This window comes from Centroberyx affinis, unplaced genomic scaffold (assembly GCF_046629955.1).
Source record: "Centroberyx affinis isolate AG114_WGS23_722 - 3 ecotype Tasmania unplaced genomic scaffold, CSIRO-AGI_Caff_v1 ptg004049l_1, whole genome shotgun sequence".
Taxonomy (NCBI): Eukaryota; Metazoa; Chordata; class Actinopteri; order Beryciformes; family Berycidae; genus Centroberyx; species Centroberyx affinis.
The window spans coordinates 44,757-68,562 of NW_027281845.1; the positions used below are offsets into that span (position 1 = coordinate 44,757).

Here is a 23,806-nt window from a genome sequence, read left to right on the forward strand (position 1 = left end):
ATCCTTCTCTAACTCATCTGCATCTCTTTATCTACATCTCCTCCTTTGTGATTGATATAGATTTAATAAGGGAAATGAATAAGAGATTATGACTTTTACCTGGATTCTCCTCATCAGTGTACTTCATGAAAAAAATGTGACTGTAATATTTTATAAATTCATCGTATATATATGACAGTAATGACGCATGAATCTCTTATTATACCTCTAAGGTGATCTGCTACTTGGACTTTATTCTTGTACTTTTTTTTTTTTTATAGATTTATGCACTTTTCTATTTATGGGGTGGGTTGGGAGGGTGTCATGTGTTTTTGTCATGTATCTTATCATGTATCTTTTATGCTATATTATGCTTGAAGTCCTTGTTGTTAATGCTGTCCTGTTATGAGCACACTGAGACAAATTTCTAACAGTTAAATTGGTATGGCAATAAAGTATTGAATCTTGAGTTTGTCACAACACGGATACTATAGAAGTAAATCCTACACATAATTTTCTAGTCATAAACCCACAGTGTGAATATGCTTAATAGCATATAAGCGTGGGATTAGGGAACAAAGAAGACAATCAAACACAGAGGCACCAGTGGTCACAACAATTATGCATGTACAAAACACAGAGGTAATCCATGGAAATCGCAACAACATGCTTTTTAATAGGGGTCAGCTAACCTTGTGTACTGTATATCTCTTCCCTCCTGAGGTTTTCTAGCCCCTCCCTCCTTTCTCCTCGCTCGAATCAATAATGGCAGGACGTGTAGCAACATCACAGCTGAATTTAATGCCAAACATGCCTTTGAACCGCTTGATCCCTTCCATCTTTTTGTTTGTATAGCGGGTGAGTGAGAGATGGAAGCCGAGCCCAGGGTCCCGGTGGTGAAGACTGCTCTGCTTTGCTCTACCCTGGAGCTTCTGGCGGTCTAAAGCTACAAACGCTCGTGTGCCACAGCATGATCAAACACATTCAAATGCCTGTGTTTGCCCGGGCCCCTCCTGTATCTCATTAGATGCTATATTGCTCTCAGCGACCTTGAGAACGGTTTAAAATTCACAGGAACACACCAGGGCCGACTCAGAATGTGTTTTTGGTTGTTTGCTTTCTGCTTCAAAAGAGGTATTTGCAAACAGTTAAAATTTTAAAAGGTCACAGATGATTAGGATGAATATTTCACTGTATTGCCCGCAGGTCTGTGGCTACAGTTCTGGAGAGCCGATCAGATGAGTGCAACATGAGAGATTATTAGGCTGAGATTTAACAGATGGAAAAGCGTGCTGTGGCATTCCTACCAGCATCGGTGAATAAAGCACAAGTGAGGTGACACTCTTATCTCCTTGCCCTTTAGGTGAGCAGGAGGACACAGGTGGAGTAAAGCGTGTCTCCAACATGATAGACCTGCTCTCATTCACTTGGAGGTCAATATGAACTCATTGACTTGGACTCACACAGGAGAGAATAAGCCAAGGGCATCTAATTCTATACAGAGGTGGAAAGTACATTTACTCAAGTACAGTTTTTAGGTACTGGCGCTTTACTTGAGTATTTCCATTTTGTGAGACTTTATACTTTTACTCCACTACATTTCAGTGGGAAATATTGTACTTTTTACTCTACTACATTTATCTGACGGCTGTAGCCACTAGTTACTTTGCAGAATAAGGTTTTACATGCAAAACATACAATAAGCATCAATAATTTAACACTCTGAAACGGACTGTTCTTCAGAATGAGTACTTTTACTTTTGATACTGAAGCACATTTTACTGCTAATACTTCTGTACTTTCACTTAAGTAAACTTTTGAATGCAGAACTTTTAATGAAGTATTTTTACTTTTACTTAAGTAAAGGCTTTGAGCACTTTTTCCACCACTGTATACAAATGCAGTGCATCACCTTCAGACTTAACATTTTGCCTATCAAAGGGAAAGCTGGTACATTAACCCAGTCTTCCTATATCACGTCTGTTGTGTTACAGGTTAAAGGGAAAGGCGAAGGGTTTCATTTGCAACTGAGATAAGAGAGACAGAGTGGATTTGGGTGAAGTCTAAGGGAGAGCTGTTTAGGAAGGGGAGAAATAGTAGATCCAGTCATTCTGGGATCAGATTATCTTTTTGACTTTGCCATCTTCAAAGCCTGCTTTGAAGCCAGAGGATCACATCTGGCCTGTCACACAGTGAAACATGCACACACACACACACACACACACACACACACACACACACACACACAGTTTTGTTTCCCTGGTAACTGCTTGCAGGCACTAAGAAATCAATAGAAATCAAAACATTTTCTTTTTTCCTGATTTTTTTTTCTCTCAAAAACTCTACTCCTATGCTCAGCAATATGTGCAATAAAAGTCTCTTATTGTTAGTTCCAACAATAGAAACAGACAGACAGAAAAAAATAAAGAAGATCTGTACAAAGCATTCCCGTGTGCATAATTTGTTTTATTCAGCCATCCAACCACATATATCTTACACAAGAGGGAAGAACCGTCAAGGACATCCAGCACATTTTGCATCCCTCTTGTAGAGGTTCACATTCCAACACCATACACACAGGTGCTTTATTTATTACAAACATTTTAATATATACTGTGCACTAAAATGCATGAACACTAGTGAATGCATCTATTTACTGTAACGCAATCCTTCCGTGGTTGATATAAAATCTGAATTAAAATTGTTAGTTCTTTCTCACAACTTATCTTCAGGTATCAAATCTGAGGGAATAGAAGGCAAGTGTGGATGCTAGATGCATGTAGAGATGTACAGCGCTTGGTGCTAATCATTAATTTAGCTATCTAAAAGTTAAATATTCTTATATATTTGGGGTGGGTGTGGGTGGGGCTGTAGTATGTGAGTAGTATTTACATCATGTGGCTTTTTTTTAGACCACCAATCTGTGCTGCAATGAGTGGATTTCAGAGGTTGCAGGATGCTTCATCATCCTTATAGGCTTCATGTGTTTAAAATTAAATGCCCAAACTGCATTGTGAAACTATGTACAGAAAATACAGTTTTGTTATTTGCAATAGATGTCAGTCGGTACTGTAAGTGCATCTTTTTTTGTCCACTGTCATGGCAATCGTCGGTGCCATTACATAATCTTGCTGGTGAAGATATAAGAAGGCCACACAAAGTCAGCTGTTCTTGTAACAAAGAATGGATTGTTACCATATTATATACTATATACAATAACTAATAACTAATCATGGAATGATTACAATGGATGTTGACTACTGGGTTGGGTTTGGATCAATGTCCCCATTAGACCATGAATATTACCATATACACTTAGGACTGGCCTGCATGTATTAGACCAAAGAAAACTTCTGCCGTGTAATATGCTTTTATACAACATCTCAATAGATATGAACAAATCATACAATTCCTTTTCAAAAATTTTAACATCAAGTAATCCATCAGCAGTACTTCAGTCTCTCGTCAGTAACTGTGTCAAAAGCTACTGAAACGCGCTCAAGGTTTTCAGTGACAAAACAACTATCATTGAGAATAATAAAGTGCTGCTAAAAAGATAATTTTCCTCAAACAACACATTTAAAGAAAAGAAAAGCTCTCCAGGTGAGACAGCAGTCGTAGACAGTAACTTGTGCAGGTAACAGGAAGTGTTGGTAGGCAGAGCTGAATAAACTATAGAGGTTTCACCAGCTACGCAGTACAATGCACCACCAAAAGAGTGAGCTAGTCAATGACGCATAATTGAGTGCACAAAGCACAAATCAAACTTTACACCAAAACGACAAGTGTCCACTTCTGAAAACACATAATGGACATTGTAGAGTGCGAGGAACACTGGGAGCCTGACCCTGACAGATAAAAAGCACTTTCAGGATAATGAAAACCTGGCAAAAGGCTGAAAACCACATTCATTTTGGTCCCTATTGTTTTTTGTTTTTTAAAAAAATATGCTTTCTGCTCTATGGATGTCACACAAGAGCAGCTTGCAGCTCACATTTGTGTGAAAAGATCCAGACAGCCTTCAGGCAGATTTCACCGGACTTCGGCCGCTCTGTAGGTAACTTAAAAAAACACTTCAGCAACGATCCTCCGTTGAAAGTAGCTTTCAGTCTAGACCAGGGTAAATCTAACCTGTAACCGGCTACAACAAGATAAGGCTAAAAGGAAGATATTGCTTTACAGGAGGGTTGATTATTTTGGACAGGCAACTTGTTTCACCTCAAAAATGTACTGGTTTTGTGAGTCGGTTTGGTTTTGTGTTGACATGAGCCTGCAGTCAGATTGGCTGCTGATTCTGACTGAGTGCATAGTTATCTCATACGATGGTAAGAGGATAAGTGATTCGATTAATCAACTTCCCCGCCATGTTCAGTGCTCTGAGACTGATCTGAGCAGATATTGATCTTGCACAGTCCCATAATTCCATTGCCAAATAAAATTCATCAAGCGTATGGCTACAAGGGAATGGAATAAAAACGCATGAATGAGTTTTCTTGATATATTATGTGGACACACGGTAACTGCTCTGTCTTTATGCCCAAAAATACATCTCATAAAAAACTACACTTTATCATGTGATTTTTTTTTTTTTTTTTCAGTAAGAAATATCCTTTTTTTTTTTCTTTAAAATTATTAAAATCTGACAGGAGCAAAGAAGTAAAAAAATATATATATATTTACATGAAGTGTAGTGCTTTGATGGTCTTGATTGTTCCAATAACATCATTAAGGAAACAAACAGATCCTCACAGCAATACACCAACATATCACAGCCCATAAACTCCTCCTGAAGAGAGACATAACCATTCCTCATGACTGGAGCACAGGGACTTTTTTGAGGGAAGTGCCCCCTCTGCTGGAGAAAAACAAGGAAAATTTCATCATCAAAGGCTAGCTCTGCAGAATCTTCAGCGCTACAGCAGTACAGTATGACTGATCTGATCTATTAAAAAAGCTATTTTGCACAGTGAAATTCATCTCTAGCTTCAGGGCTCTTCAGCGAGACTACAAGAAACTGACTGCACTGTAACAGGCAACAGAGAAAAGAAAGGTAACATAGCAAGTAGCAGTGTGCTCCATGAAAAGAATTTAGTTAAAAAAAAAAGGCTGGTTGATTGACACCGACACCCCTCTTCCTTCTTTAAAATATTAAAAAGTATCCCAATCTAGCCTCAACTCCCCTCTCCACACCCGCCACAGGTCCTAGTGCCCATCAAGTTTACGTTTACTTGTGTGACATGAGAGGGGCAGCAGCAGACGTCAAGTCAGGGAATCATGCAGGGCTGCTCTGTGACGCCCGAAATGTGCTGACAGTGTGAAAATTACTCTACCAGTGTATACGTCTACTTCTAGTCAGTAGACCCCTCTAGTTCCCCCTTGGTCTGAGAGAGAGTTTATGGGGTACAGGAGTTCTTGTCAGGGCATGTGCAGATTAGGGAAGGTGTTGAGAAATAAAAGCCAGTCCCTCAGAGCTGAGAGTCAGCTCCCAGGCTGTTGAGCTCTTCCGGCGAGTGCTTTTCTCCCCCAGTGGCGGCCGACTGGCGGAAACCGGCGGATATCTCGTCAAACGTCCGGCCTCTGGTCTCCGGCACTTTGAAGTAGGTGAAGACGAAGAACAAGAGCAGAAACACTGTGAAGATGACAAAGACGTAGGGGCCGCACAAGTCCTGTGGACAGAGGTAAGGAGAGAGACAGTGTCAATAAAATTATTAAGGTTGTAAAATTAGTAAAGTAGTAAAATTGGTTAGGTAAGTCCATGTCATAACTGGTTCTATGTAACAAGTAAATGCTGTTCTTGTTTGCACAAAGGTTAAATCTACTACAAGCTGTCTCGCACATTCATTTTAAACATCAAGAACACAGTGCATCCCAGGCAGACCTGGGTCAAACAGTATTTGCTGATAATAATTCTCTAATAAAAACTCAGCTATCTGGTTCTACAAGCAGTCAAAACAAGCACTAACAATTGTTACAACTATTATTGGACCCAGATGTGATCCCTGGTCGTTTATCTACTCACCGCTACATACTGGAAGCACATGCCCACTATGAAGTTGGCAGTCCAGTTGGAGAAGCCTGCGACTGCAAAGGCTGAGGGCCTGGGTCCCTGGGAGAACAGCTCTGCCACGATGAACCAGGGGATGGGACCCGGTCCAATCTCAAAGAACGCCACGAAGGCAAAGATGGCCATGATGCTCACATATGACATCCACGCTAGCTGGTCCTAAGAGAAAAGACACCAAGAATTAGGTTACTTACGCTATGACAACAATTTCATAATCTTTAGCATAATCACCATTAATTGAATAAGGCTGGTAGATAGCTAGGACAACTTAAAACTTAAAACATGTGCTTGATTAAGAGAAACCTACTTGCAGAGCCAGGGCGATGGTCATCAGGACGGCAGAGCCGGCCATTCCCAGCAGTCCCACCAGGTGCAGAGACCTGCGTCCAGCTCGCTCCACGATAAACAGCTATGGGAAAAGACAAACAAGATGAGGGATAAGGTCTATGTACAACAAAATAATAAACCATAGATACTAAACAATAAACAAAGTGCTGCTGTGGTTTGATTGACAGGTGATCTCTGGGAAGTGTGGTGCAGAAACACCACAGCAGTGAGCACGTAGCACCAAAGATGTCTCCAAATTCAAAAACTGAGAATCTCTCAGATTACCACATTAAATATTAACTTCATTTCTGAGTAAAAGTCTCTCCACAGCTTGAGGCGCCCTAGTCTCCCTTTTATCTGTAATGATGATTCCACATCAAAAGTTAAAAAGTTTAAACTGTACTCACCGAGACCACGGTGAACGCTGTGTTAACCACACCGGCTCCGATGGTGGCATACACAGGCTGCGCCACTTTGGCCTTCTCAAAGATACTGGTGGAGTAGTAGAATACCTAAAGCATGGCAACAACAAAATTTGAACATGAGTGTTACACATAGTTCAGCAACTTAAATGTGTCCAGGATAGCTGCTTTGTAAGAGAACGTTTGTGTATTTATGAAGTAAGGAAGAGCCACAGTATGCAAATGTGATCTCGCTATTTGGCTCCTGTGACTGTCCTCAGCATCTTAATGGCGGTTCTCAGGGTGAACAATGGCGTAATGTGTGGGCCTGGAAACTCACAGCGTTGATGCCAGACAGCTGCTGGGAGAGCTGCAGGATGATGGCAATGATGATGGGCTGGCGGTAGAGGGGCGAGCGGAACAGCTCCAGGATGGTCACCTTCTTCTCCCTCATCATCTGCCGGCTCTCCTCCTTCATCTCCTGCATGTCGGCGCTCACATCTGTGGTCCCTCGCAGCTTCTTCAGCACTGGGAGGGGCAGAGCGACGGAGGATCAATACTACTACAATCTGAAGGGGGGGATTCCTATCTTATAAGCTGTTCTCCTCGCTGGGTTTTGTTGACATTTAGTTTCTGTTGCCCAGGTCAGTTGCATTTTTCTCTGTCATCTTGTTTCTTTTTTGTTTGTTTCTTTGGAGGTGAGATGTTTTTATAAGCCCCTTGGATTTCACCTGCACAGTTTGTCATTTTGTTTTCCTCTTTGTTCAGCGTTTTCTAATTCTTACATGTGCAAACACTCTTGTCACCAGAAAGGCTAAGCCACAGTCAGTTGACAGTTGTTAGTTTTCAAAATATTACTCCATGACTTTTTCTAAACATTCTGTAAAAAGCAATGTTAGATTTTCAAATCAGCTACAACAGCTTCCCCCTCTTCAATTGACAACTTCACGACCTTTCATTAATTATTTGTGTGTGTGTGGACTCACCTGTCTTGGCCTTGTTCTCCTCATTCTTGTTGATGAGCAAGAAGCGGGGGCTCTCGGGGCAGAAAGGCAGCAGGATACACTGCAGCAGAGCGGGGATGAAGGTGAAGCCCAAGAGGAACGGCCACAAGTGGGCGTTGCCCATGATAGACTCCATACCAAACACCTGAAATCAACCCAGACACAACACACATGAACCACCAGCACAGTTTGTAGCTTATATCACATATAAATTTTCAGCATGCATGGCCCCAGTAGGACTACAATACATGACTTTGTACAAAAAGCTGCAAAGTGATACCATTACATCGTATGATAATGTGAAAGATTTAATTTACTATCCCACCTTACAGTATTATGAAGGTCTAACACAACAACTACTTGCCATCTCTTTACAGTTTAAGTAGGCCAACAGTTTTTCAGCAATGGCCTCACCGCCGTTTCATTTGTTATCCACCAACCTGTGCCGCGAGGATGCCAATGACGATGCCCAGCTGGTGCAGGGTGCCCAGGGCTCCTCGCAGGGCTGTGGGGGCAACCTCACCCACATACATGGGCACAAAGCCTGTGGAGAGGCCCGAGTAGAGGCCCACCACAAAGCGGCCAATGATCAGCATTTCCCAGGAGCTGCCGATCTTGGACAAGCCCATCAGAGCGGCAGCGATGAAGGCCAGAATATTGGCCATCAGCATAGAGTTCTTCCTGCAGGCAACACAGAACAGTCACAGGCTTTAGGGTTAAATTCAGACAGGTCACACAATAAAAACATCTAAACCCGAAAATAAAAGATCCATATGTTTCCCAAGTTATCAAGGAACAACACAAATTTTTGGCATCAAAATGTAACAAACTGCTTCAAAATGTTGTATTCTTACAAGCACAGCTCAAATTTTTGACTTCTCTCTCTGCATTTTATTGAGAAAATTAATCAAATGTGGTCTGATTCTATTTATAAAAAAAAGCCCAAGGAATGTGCAAAAATAATAGCGGCAAGGATTTCCACAGTGTTAGACATTAGTGTGTGTTTACGGTTTACCTTCCAAAGCGGTTGACAAAGAGTCCGACAGAGAAGGAGCCGAAGATCCCACCGACGGAGAAGATGGCAACAGAGATGGACCAGAGAGTCGTGAGCGAGGACTTGGTGATGGGCTCCTGGTAGCGCTCAAACCAAGTCTCATTGATGAAGGCCTCAATGGTCTGTCACAGGGAGAAAATAAACAAATACAAATAAATGTTTTAAATATTTATAAATAATTTGTAAGTGAGAATCTTGAAATATTTTCTGAGCTGGCCTTGCAAACTGGATTTCCCACAGGACAATAATAGGATCATATTGTATCATGTCACATTGTAACACAGTCACATTTACAACAATGTAAAGGCAGCACAGCAATCTCAGCCCCGTGGAATAAAGACATTAGCTGATGAGAATTTCCAGGGATTCATTAATCAAGAATCACATTATGATTATGACTATCACATAATTATTATTCATGCTAGTAGTAGTAATAGTACTGTTGTCGTTGTTGTTATAGTTACATAAGCTGTTCAGTTAAGCACATACAGGCAGCTGAACTGTCACTGTTTGGCCAGTGGATGGCAGTACTGTATAATTATATCAATTACAGAGGCAACCAGGAAGTTAACTAGCCCGGTTTCAAGTGTCTGCTCTCCCATGGTGGATGACTCTGTTGACAAACACACGCCCTAGTGACAGGTGTTAAGTTGCAAAGTCTGCGTCTGCATCTGCGTGTGTGTGGTGTGTACGTTTGTGTCTGTGGTGAGTAATTTTAATACCCCCCACCCTCGCTCTGAGTCTGCTTGATGGCACAGTGACACGTCTCAGATGATTCAGAACGGTCACCACCCTATGTGACTTCACAGGTATTCTACTGACCCCGCCACCATCCCCCGCCAACAAACACACGCACGTACGCTAGCTCCTGTCATGTGCCTTGGTGATAATATAACATCACCCCTGTATCTAACAATATTTGTTATGCAACACTTAGCAGTTAGCCTAATATAGAAGCTCTTATATGTCCTCGAGCTCAATGGTGGCATGTGGGATCAAGTATGTATGAAAGCCGATGACAAGTCATGATTGTCCTTGCCCCACAGCGGCCTCATTAACCTCATTAACCACTTGTGTATGTTACGACTATCGTATGTCAAGGGCTTTCCTATGGCTAAGGGATACGTACCTCATGACCCACTGAGGCTCTTAACGCAAGACTCGGGTCATGTCCACTATCAACTTACACTCACAAGACCTTACCCCCCTCATGATATCACAAGTTTGTAATCATACACTGTACCCTTGCCCTTTATGTCATCCACACTAAAATGTATGTCAGCAGGAGAGGCAGAGGCACCAACATGGGATTTGGATGTTTTTATGCACAGCTACAGGAGCTGTTTATCAACAAATCTCACCCATCCTCTAAAGAAATCTCTTTTAGTTTGAAGAAGTCTAGGATGTCAGAAAGATCTACAGGTGTGTGAGCACCACAAAAGCCCAAAGTAAGTGCCACTGATGTCTGGGTTTGCACATGGGCAAATCATAAGCACTGGCTCACCAAAGTACACCCATTTTTAGCACAACCATAGACAAGAGGCTATTGATGACATAACCCTGACTATAACGCGTAGTGAAAAAAGGGCCCTTATACTGCAAAAATAACCTTGACTAAGTATATTCCAGCTGGTAGAGACAGAATTGAATGGCACGGCTGCTCCTGATAAGTTACATAATCATTTCATGTTCTCTCCGCAGTCTCAGTAGGCTGTGCAGTCCAAACCACCAGCTGGCTCTGGCCACACAATGAAACAAACCGTCCATTCATGCTATCAGGCCGACTGCATGTGTTGACTGAGCTGGCTGGTGACTGGGTTGCCGAGGTGCGCAGAGTACTCAGCATGCACAGGGACAAACATCCATTTTAACAAGGTGAAATAATCTGCAACACTTACTTTTCTTAAAACAAGTGAAAAAAATGAAGGAATAAAGTAATCTATCTTGTTTTCAGGGCAGTTTTACCAGAGAAAATTCAGACGATTCCACTGGTATCAAGATTATATCCTTTAATTGTTGATGTCGCAGATTATCACTCTTTAGATTCAATTACTTTTGTAAGATGGATATTTTTTGCAGTGTGGAGCTGGCACAGTTAAAACAGGAAGGAGTATAGGACAGCGAGCTGGAGAAAGGCCCTTGACGGAGCATATCTAATCAGACTCTCTCGTCGGTGCATGGCCTGCGTCACAGGCAGCGCCAGCATCACTCCGGCCTTTATCGCACACTGATGCAGAGGGGGAGAGGAGTCAGTGATAATCAGAGGTGTTGTTGCTATATAAAAGTTCTATTAGTAATAGTATAGCCTATTAAGTGGTCATCAACTAGGAAAGGAGTAGGAGCCTGTGTTGAGCAACACCACTGTGAACTGTTTCTCTGTACTCTCCCATTCTTTCTCAGAAACAGCTGTTGCATTGATTGAACCGTGGGCATGTGACACTTCTTACAACTGTGTTTGTGAGAGAGAGAGAGAGAGAGAGAGAGAGAGAGAGAGAGAGAGAGAGAGAGAGAGAGAGAGAGAGAGAGAGAGAGAGAGAGAGAGAGAGAGAGAGAGAGAGAGAGAGAGAGAGAGAGAGAGAGAGAGAGAGAGAGAGAGACCTAGGCAGGGAGTTGGGAGGGGGGATAAAGAGCCGATATGGCAGGTTTATACTAGCCCAGTGTGTGAATGCTAACAAACCAACATATTTACCCTCTCCCTCTCAAACTGCAGCCCCTCACCCAGCCTGAAGGCACTTAGTGGCTCCCCAGCTGAGTTCCAGGAAACTGAACATGTGGAGTTTTCATGGTGGAATCCAGGAAAAACCTATTACACCTATATTACCATATTTCCTATATATTACCATTAAACCTATATTATTTTTCAGCACCTAAGAACATTTATATGAGTGCTGCAGTGTTTATAAACTACAACCAGTTTAGAAAATATCAGGAATGGGATCATATCATTCACCTAGATTCACCTGGTCAGTCTACTTAATGGAAAACTTGTTTTTACTCTCAGTGGAAACGATGAGCAGCTGTATTATATCATCAAAGTCTGTGATGGCTCTGACTGACAGTGTGATGATAGAGAACGAGACGTCCAGATTAAAGTCTCTGTCTGTGATGGAGCAAAAAGAGGCTGGCCTGACAGAGAGAGAGCACAGCAGACAGCTGCAACTGTAGATCAGTGTGACAGAGGCAGTCAGTCACCGGCACACAGAGACGAGCCCTCATATGTCAAAGGTAAATGAAAAGGGCCGGAAGAGCTCCTGACCGCCTGGCAACACACCTGTGACCTGTGGAGAGGTCTGGCTAACCGCAGGGTGTGTTCAGACAAAGGCTAATATGTGTATGCCTCGGCTTAACCCTTTTAGTAGACGGGGCGGGCATTAGTTATTGACACGTGATGCACTATAGACCATATCCCCGGGATATGAAAGTTCTTTTGTGCCGCTTTCTGTCAATAAATCCTATTGTAGCTTTAGTCCTGAGGGGAATGAAAAGCTACCTTCATATTACCTCAGGTTGTTACGGGAATAGGGAACTTCCTTCATCCGTCATTTGATCTCCTCTTTAGTCAGAAAACTCACATGCAATACAGAAATAATCTATCTCACTTCACATATATACAGTAAACTGCTGCTTTGTTTCCTTGTTTAGCTTTACCCAGCCTGTTCCTGGTCGGCAGTCTACCAAGTCAGGGGCCATTTTTGGGCATGGAACACTCTTTTACGCAGGGATCACTGGGAGTCTTTAAAATGGAGATGTCCTTTGGTCCCGATAGGCCTAAATGCAACTATTATTAGCCCATGCTTTCTGTCTTGTTCTCCCATCCTCCAGGCAGCGAACATCTCAACCAGCACTAGGACCCGCAGGTTGACAGGGAAATTTACCTATCTAGCAGAGAGTTCAGTACACCGTGTAGTGGGGCTATATATATAAATATACTGTATATGTACCTGCGCTTGCCTAGCCTAGACTCTCTCATCTACTGCATATAGCCCTGTCCCATTACATCTCTCTTTTTCCAATCCCACCACACCAAGATCAAATCATATTTGCAAATAATTCTCACTGTTTGTTTTAAACTTTTTGTAGTACCGGATGGTTGAAGCTTAAAGAAAGAGGACAATTCAGATTATCTCAAGTTATCAATCACAGAAAAGTGTACTAAACTGTCTTTCAAATACTTGACTGTCTGGCACTCACTGTACTCACTGATCTGCACTCATCCTATGTGGCAAACCCCAGATATCTGGCACCTTGGTAGGCTTGATAGCAAACCATTTAAAGTATTTGGAAATACTATTTAACCAAGGTCTGCATGACATGCACACACACACACACACACACACACACACAACTCACCTTTTGAGGGGCATTGATGACACCTGTGTTGTAGCCAAACTGGAGAGAACCAATCACAGCTGTTCCCACAGCCAGCATCAGCTGGAGCGTCACTTGCTACAAGGAAAGAGGAAGAAAAGATCAGGAAAGAGATTAGAGTTAGGGCAAGTTCTATTCACCACTTTATCATTTAGACATACAATAGGAGCTGGGAGCACAAAACAATATGTTGACAGTTGTATCACCTTTCTGGTTGGACAGTAACAAGTGTCTCCTGACTACTTATCCATTTATAAACAGAAAATGTGATAGACTGCCAATTATTCTTTCTATTTATTTGAACAAAGCATTAACTATCTTGCTCCATCACTGACTGATTAAGTAACTTCTGTGCATTTCACACTTGGAGAGCTTCAGCAGCTCTGGAAATAACTGACTTAACAAAATGTTCAGGTTCTCCAGAGTCAAATTTTACAGATCCCCAGGGCTTGTACATAAAGAGTATAATGAATGCATTGTTGAGTAATGATTCTCAGTAAATGCTTGAGATCAGGTCTAGTGGGCTATGTTATGCAACATGGTGAAACTGGACCGCCCATAACGGATGCCACACAACATCCAAAGGGGGCGGTCCCAAGACAAACAGAGAGGAGCTGGAGGAAGGCATCCTCAAACTCTCAAGCCAGTAGTAGAGGGCAGTAAGCTGTGGTGCGTTAGGACCCGCATCCCACAGCCAGCTCTCATGGGAGGGGGCCGGGTTAAGCCTAGCCCTAACCCACGTTATTGTCCATGTTCCTGTTATTACAGAAGTCATTGGATGCCTGATCTCAGTAGAGCCCGGAGATTGGCAGAGATTTTCCTCATACCACGAAGCTAACAAACCAGAGCAGACTATGACTGAGTGTTGTCTCTGTCCATTTCCCCCTCTCCAGACAGGAAAACAGCAGCTTCAAACACATGGCAACAACTTCCCTTTTTCACTTCATACAAAACTAACTAACTTTACAAAGTGCAATGAAGAAACAAGCAAATCAAACAAAAAGGATGAGTAGAAAGTAGAAATCAGTGGGTTCAAATTTAGATTGTTTTTGATTTGGATACAGAGTGGACAGCAGAGGCATTTGGTTACAGGACTTTTCCTGTCTGACAGTCATCTACATATATATCTGTCGTGTGTCATCACCAGGCATCGCGTTTTGATGATCAGCGTGTTGTTAGCCACAGTAAGACCACTTCCTCATATTTTGGTAACAAAAAAGCTGGTAAAACTGTGTCGGTAGTTTAACCCATTAAAAACAGAATCAAAATAGACTAGTCACCTCTAAATCCATTTCACTTTAACTAAGTGAGCAGGTAGAACTTCAGTGTCTTTGACAGGACACACTGCTGCTGTTGCAGGGATCAAACCTGTGACCCTTCGGTTATGTGATCACGGGTTTGAGCCCTACACATCCATCCAGGTGAAGTCTCATTGAAGACACTGAACTCATCCCTGCTTCTCTCTCTCTCTCTCTCTCTCTCTCTCTCTCTCTGGACTCCCACATCAAAATGCAGCTTTCCAAGTGAGTCTGCAGTTGTGACACTGGCACTAGTATCTCTATCTATGCATGCACTCATTTAAGACTAAATAGTGATTCCTGCCTCTATATCTCAGTAAACTAGAGTGTCCTTGAGAAGACAGCTTCATCTGAGCTACCAAAAAGGAAGATAAACAATAGAGAAACTATTTGAAAAGGCTGTCCATGCTCCAGGCTACTTTTAAATAGTTAATAATAGTTAAAATAGTTAATAATTTTCTTGGTGAGAAAGGTAGCCAAGGCAACACAAGACTATAACATTTTTGTGAATGCTAGAATTCCTCCCCTCGTGGCGGAGGGGGAGGGGAGCTGAAAAAAAAAGCCCTGTGTGTCCCTGTGTGTTTGGAGGCAATCACTCCAGCATGTTCAGCCAGTGCCATGCTCATTTGTGGAGACCTAAAAAATGGGCTGGGCCGAGAGACTCAAGGGCCCGCCTAGAGTTACATCTGAGCCAATAAGGACTTGTGAGTCTTCCAGGGTCACCAAGTCCATGACAGGGGCTGCTTAACCACAGGATATAAACACGAGCATGCACACATACACACACACACACAAACACACACTCAGACACACTTTTCAATATTGTGGGTTGGGCTCTTAAAGGAACCACGTTGCCTTTGCATAGACCTACCAGAGCTGATCTCATTCTCAGAAGTCACTGCTTCCTCTGAGACGCCAAATTAACAAGAAACAGCGCTGGATTCCAGTGAACTCTCTGCTACCATTTAGTTCGTCCAAAGAAACACTGCCTATTGTCTCTGAGGAAAGTTTGAAAGGTAATTACTAGAGTCTGGTGGAGTCTGGTAGAGTCTGGTGCCCTTTAAGGCAAACCAGCAGCTAAGGGCTGTCAGACTGGGGAAGGCAGTGTGTGTTAAAGGGGCATGAAACACTCCTCTGTGACATCTTTACCTTTAACCTACATACCAGGAGACCGCCCTCACCCTCGCCTCAATGTATACAAACAGACCAAGGTGTTAAAAGACCAACATGTTGCCATCACAAAGGCTGGGAGTCAGTTAAGTCTGAATTCACTTAATTCCGCGAGTGGATATTCTTAAATTCAAGATTTGAAAAAAAAAAATGTCATAAAAGATTTGTTGCCTTCATTTAAGATGTAAGGAAATAAATGTTCTATCGTTAATAAATGTGTATTACTTTAATTGTAGCCTACATTTTAGATTTATTCAGTTCACAACACAAACTGACTCCAACCAAAACACAGCGTCACAGACAGAGACAGAAACAGTTTTGCCCCCACCCACACTCTTCTTCTCTTATCTTTCAAAGTAAGATAGTGGGGTCTAGTATGCGGAAAACATTGTGAATAGCAGCAGCGGTGGCATGCTATACATCTTCCTCACTGAGGAAACAATGAAGTCACACCCAAAAAAAATATTTCATGATCATAGCCCCAAAGCCACCAAATGTAATAGGTTGTTTTACTCAGCTGCAGCTGCCAGTTGTGTTTACATTACTAAATGGAGTTTTTTATCTGTTTACTCACAGATGATGGCTGGTTAGCCACTCACAAGGGCCTGGCGTCACACTGATCATATTTACATACATTAATCTACATACAAATGTAATTCTTGATCTGATTACAGAAGTATGTGTTGATGAGAATGTGATGGAGGCCTTACTGTGATGATAACTGAGTACTCTGAACGCCTCGCTCTGACTACTAACTGACTACTGAGCATGCTCTGTAGAGTGGAAAAAAACTACAACGAAATGAGCAATAGCATAATTTAAAAGTTATACTGAACTATTTTGACAACTGAAGACAACTAAAAGATGGCCAAGATTTCACCATCTAGACTTTACTTCAAATATTACTTATCAACTTGCATTAGCTTACAATTCCCAGCAGTAAGAGGCTTATTTCTGAATAACATGTAGTGTTTGCAACAGGAAAATTAATTATCTGGCTATGTAACAAATAATAATAAATTCAGTAGAACGTTGAATCACAGAATGAGCCAGATTTGGAGAACTGGTTGTCAATTTCATGTAGTTAACAATGACTCACAGCCTTTTGTATACATTAAAAGCTCAGGCATGAGACATTCACTAGGCCTGGGATTGATAAAATTGTCCATAACAAGGAAGTGACAACAGTTTACTGCACTATTTTACCATCCAACTAAAAATGTAAAATAGAGGAGGCTGGTAGAGTAGACAAACGCTGCCAAGGCCAGAACTTAGCAGCATTTGGTTAGCAGTTGGTAGTAATTTCCCACTCTTCTCATGAAAACCCACTTGTTCTACTCCTAGACTGAATCAATGCTCAATGGCACCGCTGGAGCATTTTCCTAAATAAATAAATATAGAAAATACAGGGTCAAGAAGGAAAAAAAGCGTCTTTTCACTTGACCTCAGCAGTTCATTAAAGCTTCTGACATATTGCATCAGCACCCGGTGTGAGGGACTTTTCAGTGTGACATCCTTTTTGTCATCTCCTGACTTTAGTTTATTAAAATGTTTCCTCTCTAGATTCTGAGAAAAGCTAAAATGGCCCATGCAAATGTTTCCTCTCTGCCTGTGAACAGTGAAACATGTCACGAAGGCAGCGGCTGAATTTTAGCCTAGTCACTGTGATAAGGCTTAAATACTAATGCTGTTGGCTGTAGCTTTAATCAATAGGTACCACAGTCTCTCTGCTCTTATTGAGGCCCATGGTAAACACTGACAACAGGCAGCATGACTGATATGGATATTTTATTCAGATACATGTTTTGGTTAAAGTCATTATGCTATAAAATTAAGGCCTGTGCAAATTTACAGAGCAGCACACCCGTGCTACCAGCTAATTAACTTTTCCGATCACATAGATTAGGCCTAGGCATTTTTATTGGATTACTGACAATAAAGGATAATGAGGTTGAATTTTAAGAACAGTTTTTTTTCCAAATTAGGGTTTAACACAACCATAACCAGCTAAATATTTGGACCTTCGTTTCAGTGTTTATGTTTTGAGCTGTGCTTCATCCAACATCCCAACGGTGGTGAAACCTCTTCACATGAAGTTGATCTATGAGATGAGCCTGAGCTTGAGTAAACATATAAAGTAATCCTGAGTCCTCTCTCACTAACCCGGAGTGTACACACACCACCACCGAGTTATTACCTGCGACTCCTCCGAGGGTAAATGACATCTACTAGGACACACAGAACCCTACCAGGAAGCAGCAACTTAAGATGTGACGTGTAAAGTCAGCTGACGGTGGGGTCAAACCTATTCTTTGGAGAACAAGGGAAAGGGTTGGGTCACAACAAAGGAGAGAGGAATGCCACTGTGCTGAAATAGACACTTCCACGCACTGTAAATATGAGGAAGAGTATATAAACAGAAATTATCCAACCACACACTGTGAGGCTTTGCTGACAATATAATCACATCTTTATTTTTGTCTTAGTAGCACTTGCAAATACGCTTATAAAAGCAGCGAACAACAATTACATGACTTCATGACTTCATGTAATCTGTGTAGTTCTACAGATCCAAATTACATTACCGAGTTTAAACACCTGTGATGTATTGGTGCAACCAGTAAGTGAACCTGAGGAAGCAAGCGAAACGCGTTGTTTGCTCCTTTTATAAGCCTATTCCAAAAATAAAGATGTGGTTATACTGTCAGCAAAGCCTCACAGTGTGCAGTTGGATAATTTCTTTATATGGACTATTTTGTAATCCTGTGACCAAGCAGCACCTGATTATAAGTGGCTGTGGTGGAGTGGCTGAGGTAGAGTATCTTCATCGCAACCGCAACACCATGGATCAGATGCGAGTAGTCACACAGACGCTATGAGGTGCTATTTCATCAGTAGTCCCTTCAAACATGGTTAGTCATCTGGCCACTACTGACCACAGGCTGGTAATGGAGAACATCTGTAATTCTGAATTCATCTGAATGCTGAATTAATCTTACGGCAAGCCTAAGCAGCCCAATTCCATGGAAGAGACATGACAGCTGAGGTGAATCAGCCACGCAATTCCTAAAGTACTTGACCGAATTCCCACGTGAGGAGTGACATGCCATTTTCCTCTGTAAAGTAGTAAAAATAACAGCGGCTGAAAAGGAAAAAAAGAGATCTACTGAGATACACGTGAAATGAAACATTGGGAGGTGCTATTTAGTGAGGCATTGCTCTGTTTAACATTTATAAATTTGATCACATGCCTTCATCAGGGAGTGTCAGTAATGTGCACATTCACACTGTTGCTCCTCTTGTTTTCTGACACACGGCCACTCTTGACACGCCCTTGTTATCTGCGATTATAACTGTATACACTCTGTGAATCACCAAAGCCAGACGAACAGAGGATTTCCTCTGTAAAAATCACCAGGTCAGGAGGTGGTGCATTGTTTAAAAAGGAGAAGCCAATAAAGCTCCGTAGTTCAGGTCGGATCGCTTCCTCCCAGCCCTGTGAGTACCAGGGTCTTAGTGATGGCCTACGCAGCCGGCATCACATCCCCGCAAACATCACCTCTCTCGTCTCAGGTTACACAGCTCTGGGGAATCCAATCTCCCTCCTCATCCTGCACTATGTAGTTCTACAGCTGAGAACGCACCTGGGTAAAATAGTACACACAAATAAGTCTTAGCAGTTGTTTTAGCCTGTTTGGGGTACTGGAGATGAGTGTAATTTACTGCATTAGAATAATTCAGATTGAAGGAGATTATCAGTGTTATTTAGTGTTACAGCCCATTTACTAGTCTACTGTCCCTAATCATTTTGCAATGCATTTTAAAATTAACACTTTTAACGCACAAGACGCCCCCAAATAAGAAGATATGGATGTGAGAGTAAAGTTTCTAAAATGACATGTTTTTGAGGGATTATTTCCTGGTGGAGAGTTATTTAGTAAATTATTTACTCATTTATTATAGGCTAATACGATTTCTTCCTCTGGGTGTGACTGACAGTAAGCAGGGCGCGACATAATGCGCGCACTGATATAAAACCACTCAACTTGGGCACAATGAAATAACGATGAAACAGAAACTTTAATAAAACCAAATTAAGGCTTTGTGTTTACTGTGATGAATTATCTAGCTGGGGCAATTTTCAAGTCTGTTTAAGTTGTTTTTTTATACTGTACAAGAATGAATGACAGCAAATGGCTTCTTCTGGGAGGGAGGAAAACAAGCGCTGATATCTCCAACTATGCTGAGTGTGTGCAGACACCACCAGGAATATTGTAAAGGAGAGGTGCAACCTAGACGACTGACACCATCATTGAACAAGATTGTGTCTGGTAAATTGTCAATCACAGAAAAGTACTGGAAACAAACTTTAAAATGCCGTCCTGCGATTGTCTAAACTTTCTGGTACTTTCTGGCACCTAAGCAGCCTAAAACAAACTACAAAGTAGTGTTTGTATTTGGCCCAAGTCTGGCACACACCATCACATTATGTAATATACTACCGAAGAACAAATCAACAGTCCATTTGACTTCACAAAGATCTCCATGAAAAGGATAGAGGACAGCCAGAGGTGGTTAAACCGAACTTCTAGAGGTCTGACGTAAAACAGAATATTCCACGTCAGTTCTGATTCATTAAACCTAGATAATCTCAACTGAAACATGAAGTCAAAAAACCCAGGAGGACAGCGCTAGGCCCTGTACGTCGGAAAGTTTTATCCAACCTTTACCTCCACGTGAATAGCGATTAGTAACGTTGGTCAGTACAATGCGCACAATGCCATCCAGTTTCTCAAGAAAGTGAATTAAGCCCTGGCTCTTGGTTTCTTGCCCATTTCAATTAAAGCCCTCCTAGATCTCTCTTAATCCCAAACTTTTGAAGCAAAGTCTCATTAGGCATCATTAGAACACGACTGACAGTTACACTGAAGGACATACTGAAGAGGGGTAGTCAAGCAGAGAAAAATAAACCTACTGGACTGTCTTGAGGAAGGCAGTGGATGGAGACGAATTAAGCCTGTACAAGACAGGCAGGAGCTGGTTGTCGGCTCAGGACCCCAATCAAAATGCCTGAGCTGTCAAGTCTGTCAGGAGTCAAGCGGCTAGGGGCTGTTTCCCTCACCACGGATCAGGTCAACTGTACGCTCGACCCCAATTACCATTTTTTATTCCTTATGCAGGAAAATAAGACGACTGAGGTGGGTTTTCAGTCCCAAACAAAAGCCTTCTGTTGTTCAGAATGAAGCTCTTTAAGAGGGCTAACGATGTGAGGATAGACATTATATCATCATATTGATGGGAGAAGCGGTGCGATTAAGGTAAAATAACTACATTATTATTGGAACATAACTGAACTGGAGGAACGAGAATTCAAAATTTTAAATTCGCGGTGCTGTTAAGAAGAAAAGGTGCCTGAATCTCTACTTCTACCTGAGCAGATGCAGAGCGTGTAGACCTGGACGGAGTCTATTGCATGCGACCAACAGGACAACGCCTTACTGAAACAATTTGCCAAGTTTTCAGACGGGTATTACAAATTAAACATGAGCACCTCGCGTAAACACACCTCTGAATCTACAGTAAGTTACTTCGCCTAAAATCAAACCAGTGAAAATTCGTTTTGACGCACTGAGCCGGGGTGAGAGCTTTTTCGTGTATTTTGCGTATTCCACCACTCAAACTCTGGTGTGAACTACTTGCTGAAGTTTCCACTTTCTTGACTTCCGCACACATACCTAGGCATCACTTAACACAAGCCAGGTATGAAAATCCTGACCACGAGATGTTAATTAGCCCGTGTCTAAGTAGACTGCGCTCCGCTACTGCAATAAGCCCAGACACACACAAACAGCTCAACGCTGCTGGAAGCAACAAAACACGGAGGGGGATGATGCAAATGGCCAGGGAAGGAAAGGGTCAAGGCTCTGACCCCCCTGGCTCTTGGGCTACTGCGTGTTCCCTTGGCGGTCTCTCACTCTCTCTGGAAATCTGCAGTGTCGGTGTCACAGTGGGAACTGGGAACAGAGAAACCCTTTCCAGTCACGTCCACAACCAATCCTGCCAGCTGAGGGGCCATGACAGCACAGCATGCATGGTGAAAAATAGCATGTAAGGCGGATGGATGGAGAGAACAAAACAACAGCAAAGGGAACATGGGTCTGACCACCATGTCAGACTGCTCTGTTGTGTTCAGCTCTATTACATCAAAGAGACAGTTAGAGGGGGAAGAAGAGTGACGTTTTAGGCCTACATGCTTCACTCTACTGTATGTCTGTGTATGTAAATGGAAACCACAAGCCAGCACCAGGATGGAGTCAGCCATATCAGACACCAGATAAGTCAGGTTTACTCTCTGAACAATGAGCATCATCCTTTTTTCTAGATACAATAAAAGATACAATGTGTGAAGCCTGATATTCTTGGCTTTTGATCATTATATCCACAGTAGATGACATTAGCTATTGTCTGGATCAAGAATGGCAAGTTTGGAATGATGCCGGATTAGGATCAGCATATTAATGGTATTATGTGAGAATATATGGAAAAATCACTATTATTTTCCTATAGGGACTTACAGTGAGTCTGTGATACTCAACAGTGAGTTTATAGAGACCTTATTGCACTCAATGGTATTTTTCCTCTTCTATGGTATCACTATATTATTGGGACACACAGTTTTGTTGCGATGTCTGTATATTATCCTTCTTAAATTTATTACAGGATTACTGTGGTTCTATTTTGTAAGGTCATAGCAGAAACTTAATACTAACGAATTTATTAGTGTGGAGACCTGGGCTGTCTGGATGAGAATAAAGGACCTCACAGGACCTTATTATAACAGTGTCTCAGATATAAATAGCTCATCTCAGACCTGGACTTGGGGCACGTAACACACGTACCCCAGGAACAGAGCAGCGTAACACTTGGCTGTGGGTAGTGTGTGACATATTACTGGCATCACACCCTCCACCCCCACAATACACACACACACACACACACACACAACGGCGCGCAATGTGACAAAGCCATTGCACTCTATACCCACCCACCATGACATAAGAGAATTATATGATGCATTTTAGATGGAGACTATATGAATATTATAGGAATATTATAGTGATACCATAGGAGATGCCATAAGCTCACTATAAACTCACTGTTGAGCACCACGTAGCCTACACACTTTAAGTCCCTATAGTAATAATATAGGAATATTACAGAAATATTATAGCGATGCCGTACGAGGTAAAACACTATCACAAAGTACCACAAACTCACTGTTGAGCACCACAGACACACTTTAAGTATCCATAGCGATATTACATCAGTTGTATAACGTTAGTGATTTTTCGTCAGAGCACGTGCAAATGCCTCAAAGCTAAAAAATATTTCTTTCATGAACCCGCTGAACTCGTTCGCTGCTTGACTCACACACTGACAGCGCTGTGATCGCAGGACAACCACCAAAACTGGCAACCCAACCCAACTGGTTTGACAGGACTGAAGCACTCTTTGTTTATATATGACTCTGAAAGTATTACCTTTCCTGAGTCCATGGCGGCGTCGTAAGTCTATGGAGCGATGTTCTTTCTTTATTCTTTCTTTGTCCTCTTCTCTATTTTTTTTTTGTCAAAGTTGAAGGCGGTGGAAGAACTTCCTTGGGATCTCCCCTTTTCTTTTTAGCCGCTCACAAGTCACTCATTTTGTAGTTCCCCGCTGAAAATGACTTCAAACTTCACTGATGCAGTCGCGTTTTAAAGGGCTTCACAAGCTATTCTTCTTCTTTTTCCGCAGCTTTTAGTTGAGGTTGACTCTTTCCCGCGCGGTATTATTTTCGGAGCTCAATTCACAGCTTCATGGCTATTTAAAAGTCTTGTTGGGTTGTTGAAGTAGTACGGCCCGCGTGTCTGTCTAGAAATGGCTCTTTGGGGACATAAAGCCGGTTAAGGTTAATATATTTCGTTCAGCTGACGCAATTTTAGTGGGGTGTGCCTGGGAGGCCCGTCCCTCCAGTCAGCCAATGAAAGCGCTGCATCTCTGCACCAAAACCATGCTTACTTAAAGCTTGGCACCACGCACATAGGAGAGGGGCGGTGCACAGGAGTTAATGCAAACTTGGCTGCCTGCACGCAGACACACAC

The 23,806-nt window shown here is 42.2% G+C and overlaps 1 protein-coding gene across 4 annotated transcripts; it reads right to left on the reverse strand.

The window, feature by feature from the left end:
• Positions 1 to 2,432: 2,432 nt before the first annotated feature.
• Positions 2,433 to 23,497, reverse strand: LOC139663562 (solute carrier family 2, facilitated glucose transporter member 1-like). 4 transcript variants are annotated; one of them, XM_071542270.1, is made up of 10 exons: positions 23,207 to 23,497; positions 13,180 to 13,275; positions 8,791 to 8,951; positions 8,216 to 8,456; positions 7,758 to 7,920; positions 7,112 to 7,299; positions 6,778 to 6,882; positions 6,351 to 6,452; positions 5,999 to 6,202; positions 2,433 to 5,645 (listed from the first exon to the last, which is right to left on the reverse strand). In XM_071542270.1, exons 1-10 carry the CDS (start codon positions 23,219 to 23,221, stop codon positions 5,445 to 5,447), a joined length of 1,476 nt encoding a protein of 491 aa, XP_071398371.1. In that variant the 5' UTR covers positions 23,222 to 23,497; the 3' UTR covers positions 2,433 to 5,444. The 4 variants fall into 4 exon arrangements, with proteins under 4 accessions (XP_071398371.1, XP_071398374.1, XP_071398373.1 ...); XM_071542273.1 differs by lacking the exon at positions 23,207 to 23,497 and adding an exon at positions 15,968 to 15,985 and having other exon boundaries at positions 13,180 to 13,260; XM_071542272.1 differs by lacking the exon at positions 23,207 to 23,497 and adding an exon at positions 15,668 to 15,677 and having other exon boundaries at positions 13,180 to 13,271.
• Positions 23,498 to 23,806: the final 309 nt, after the last annotated feature.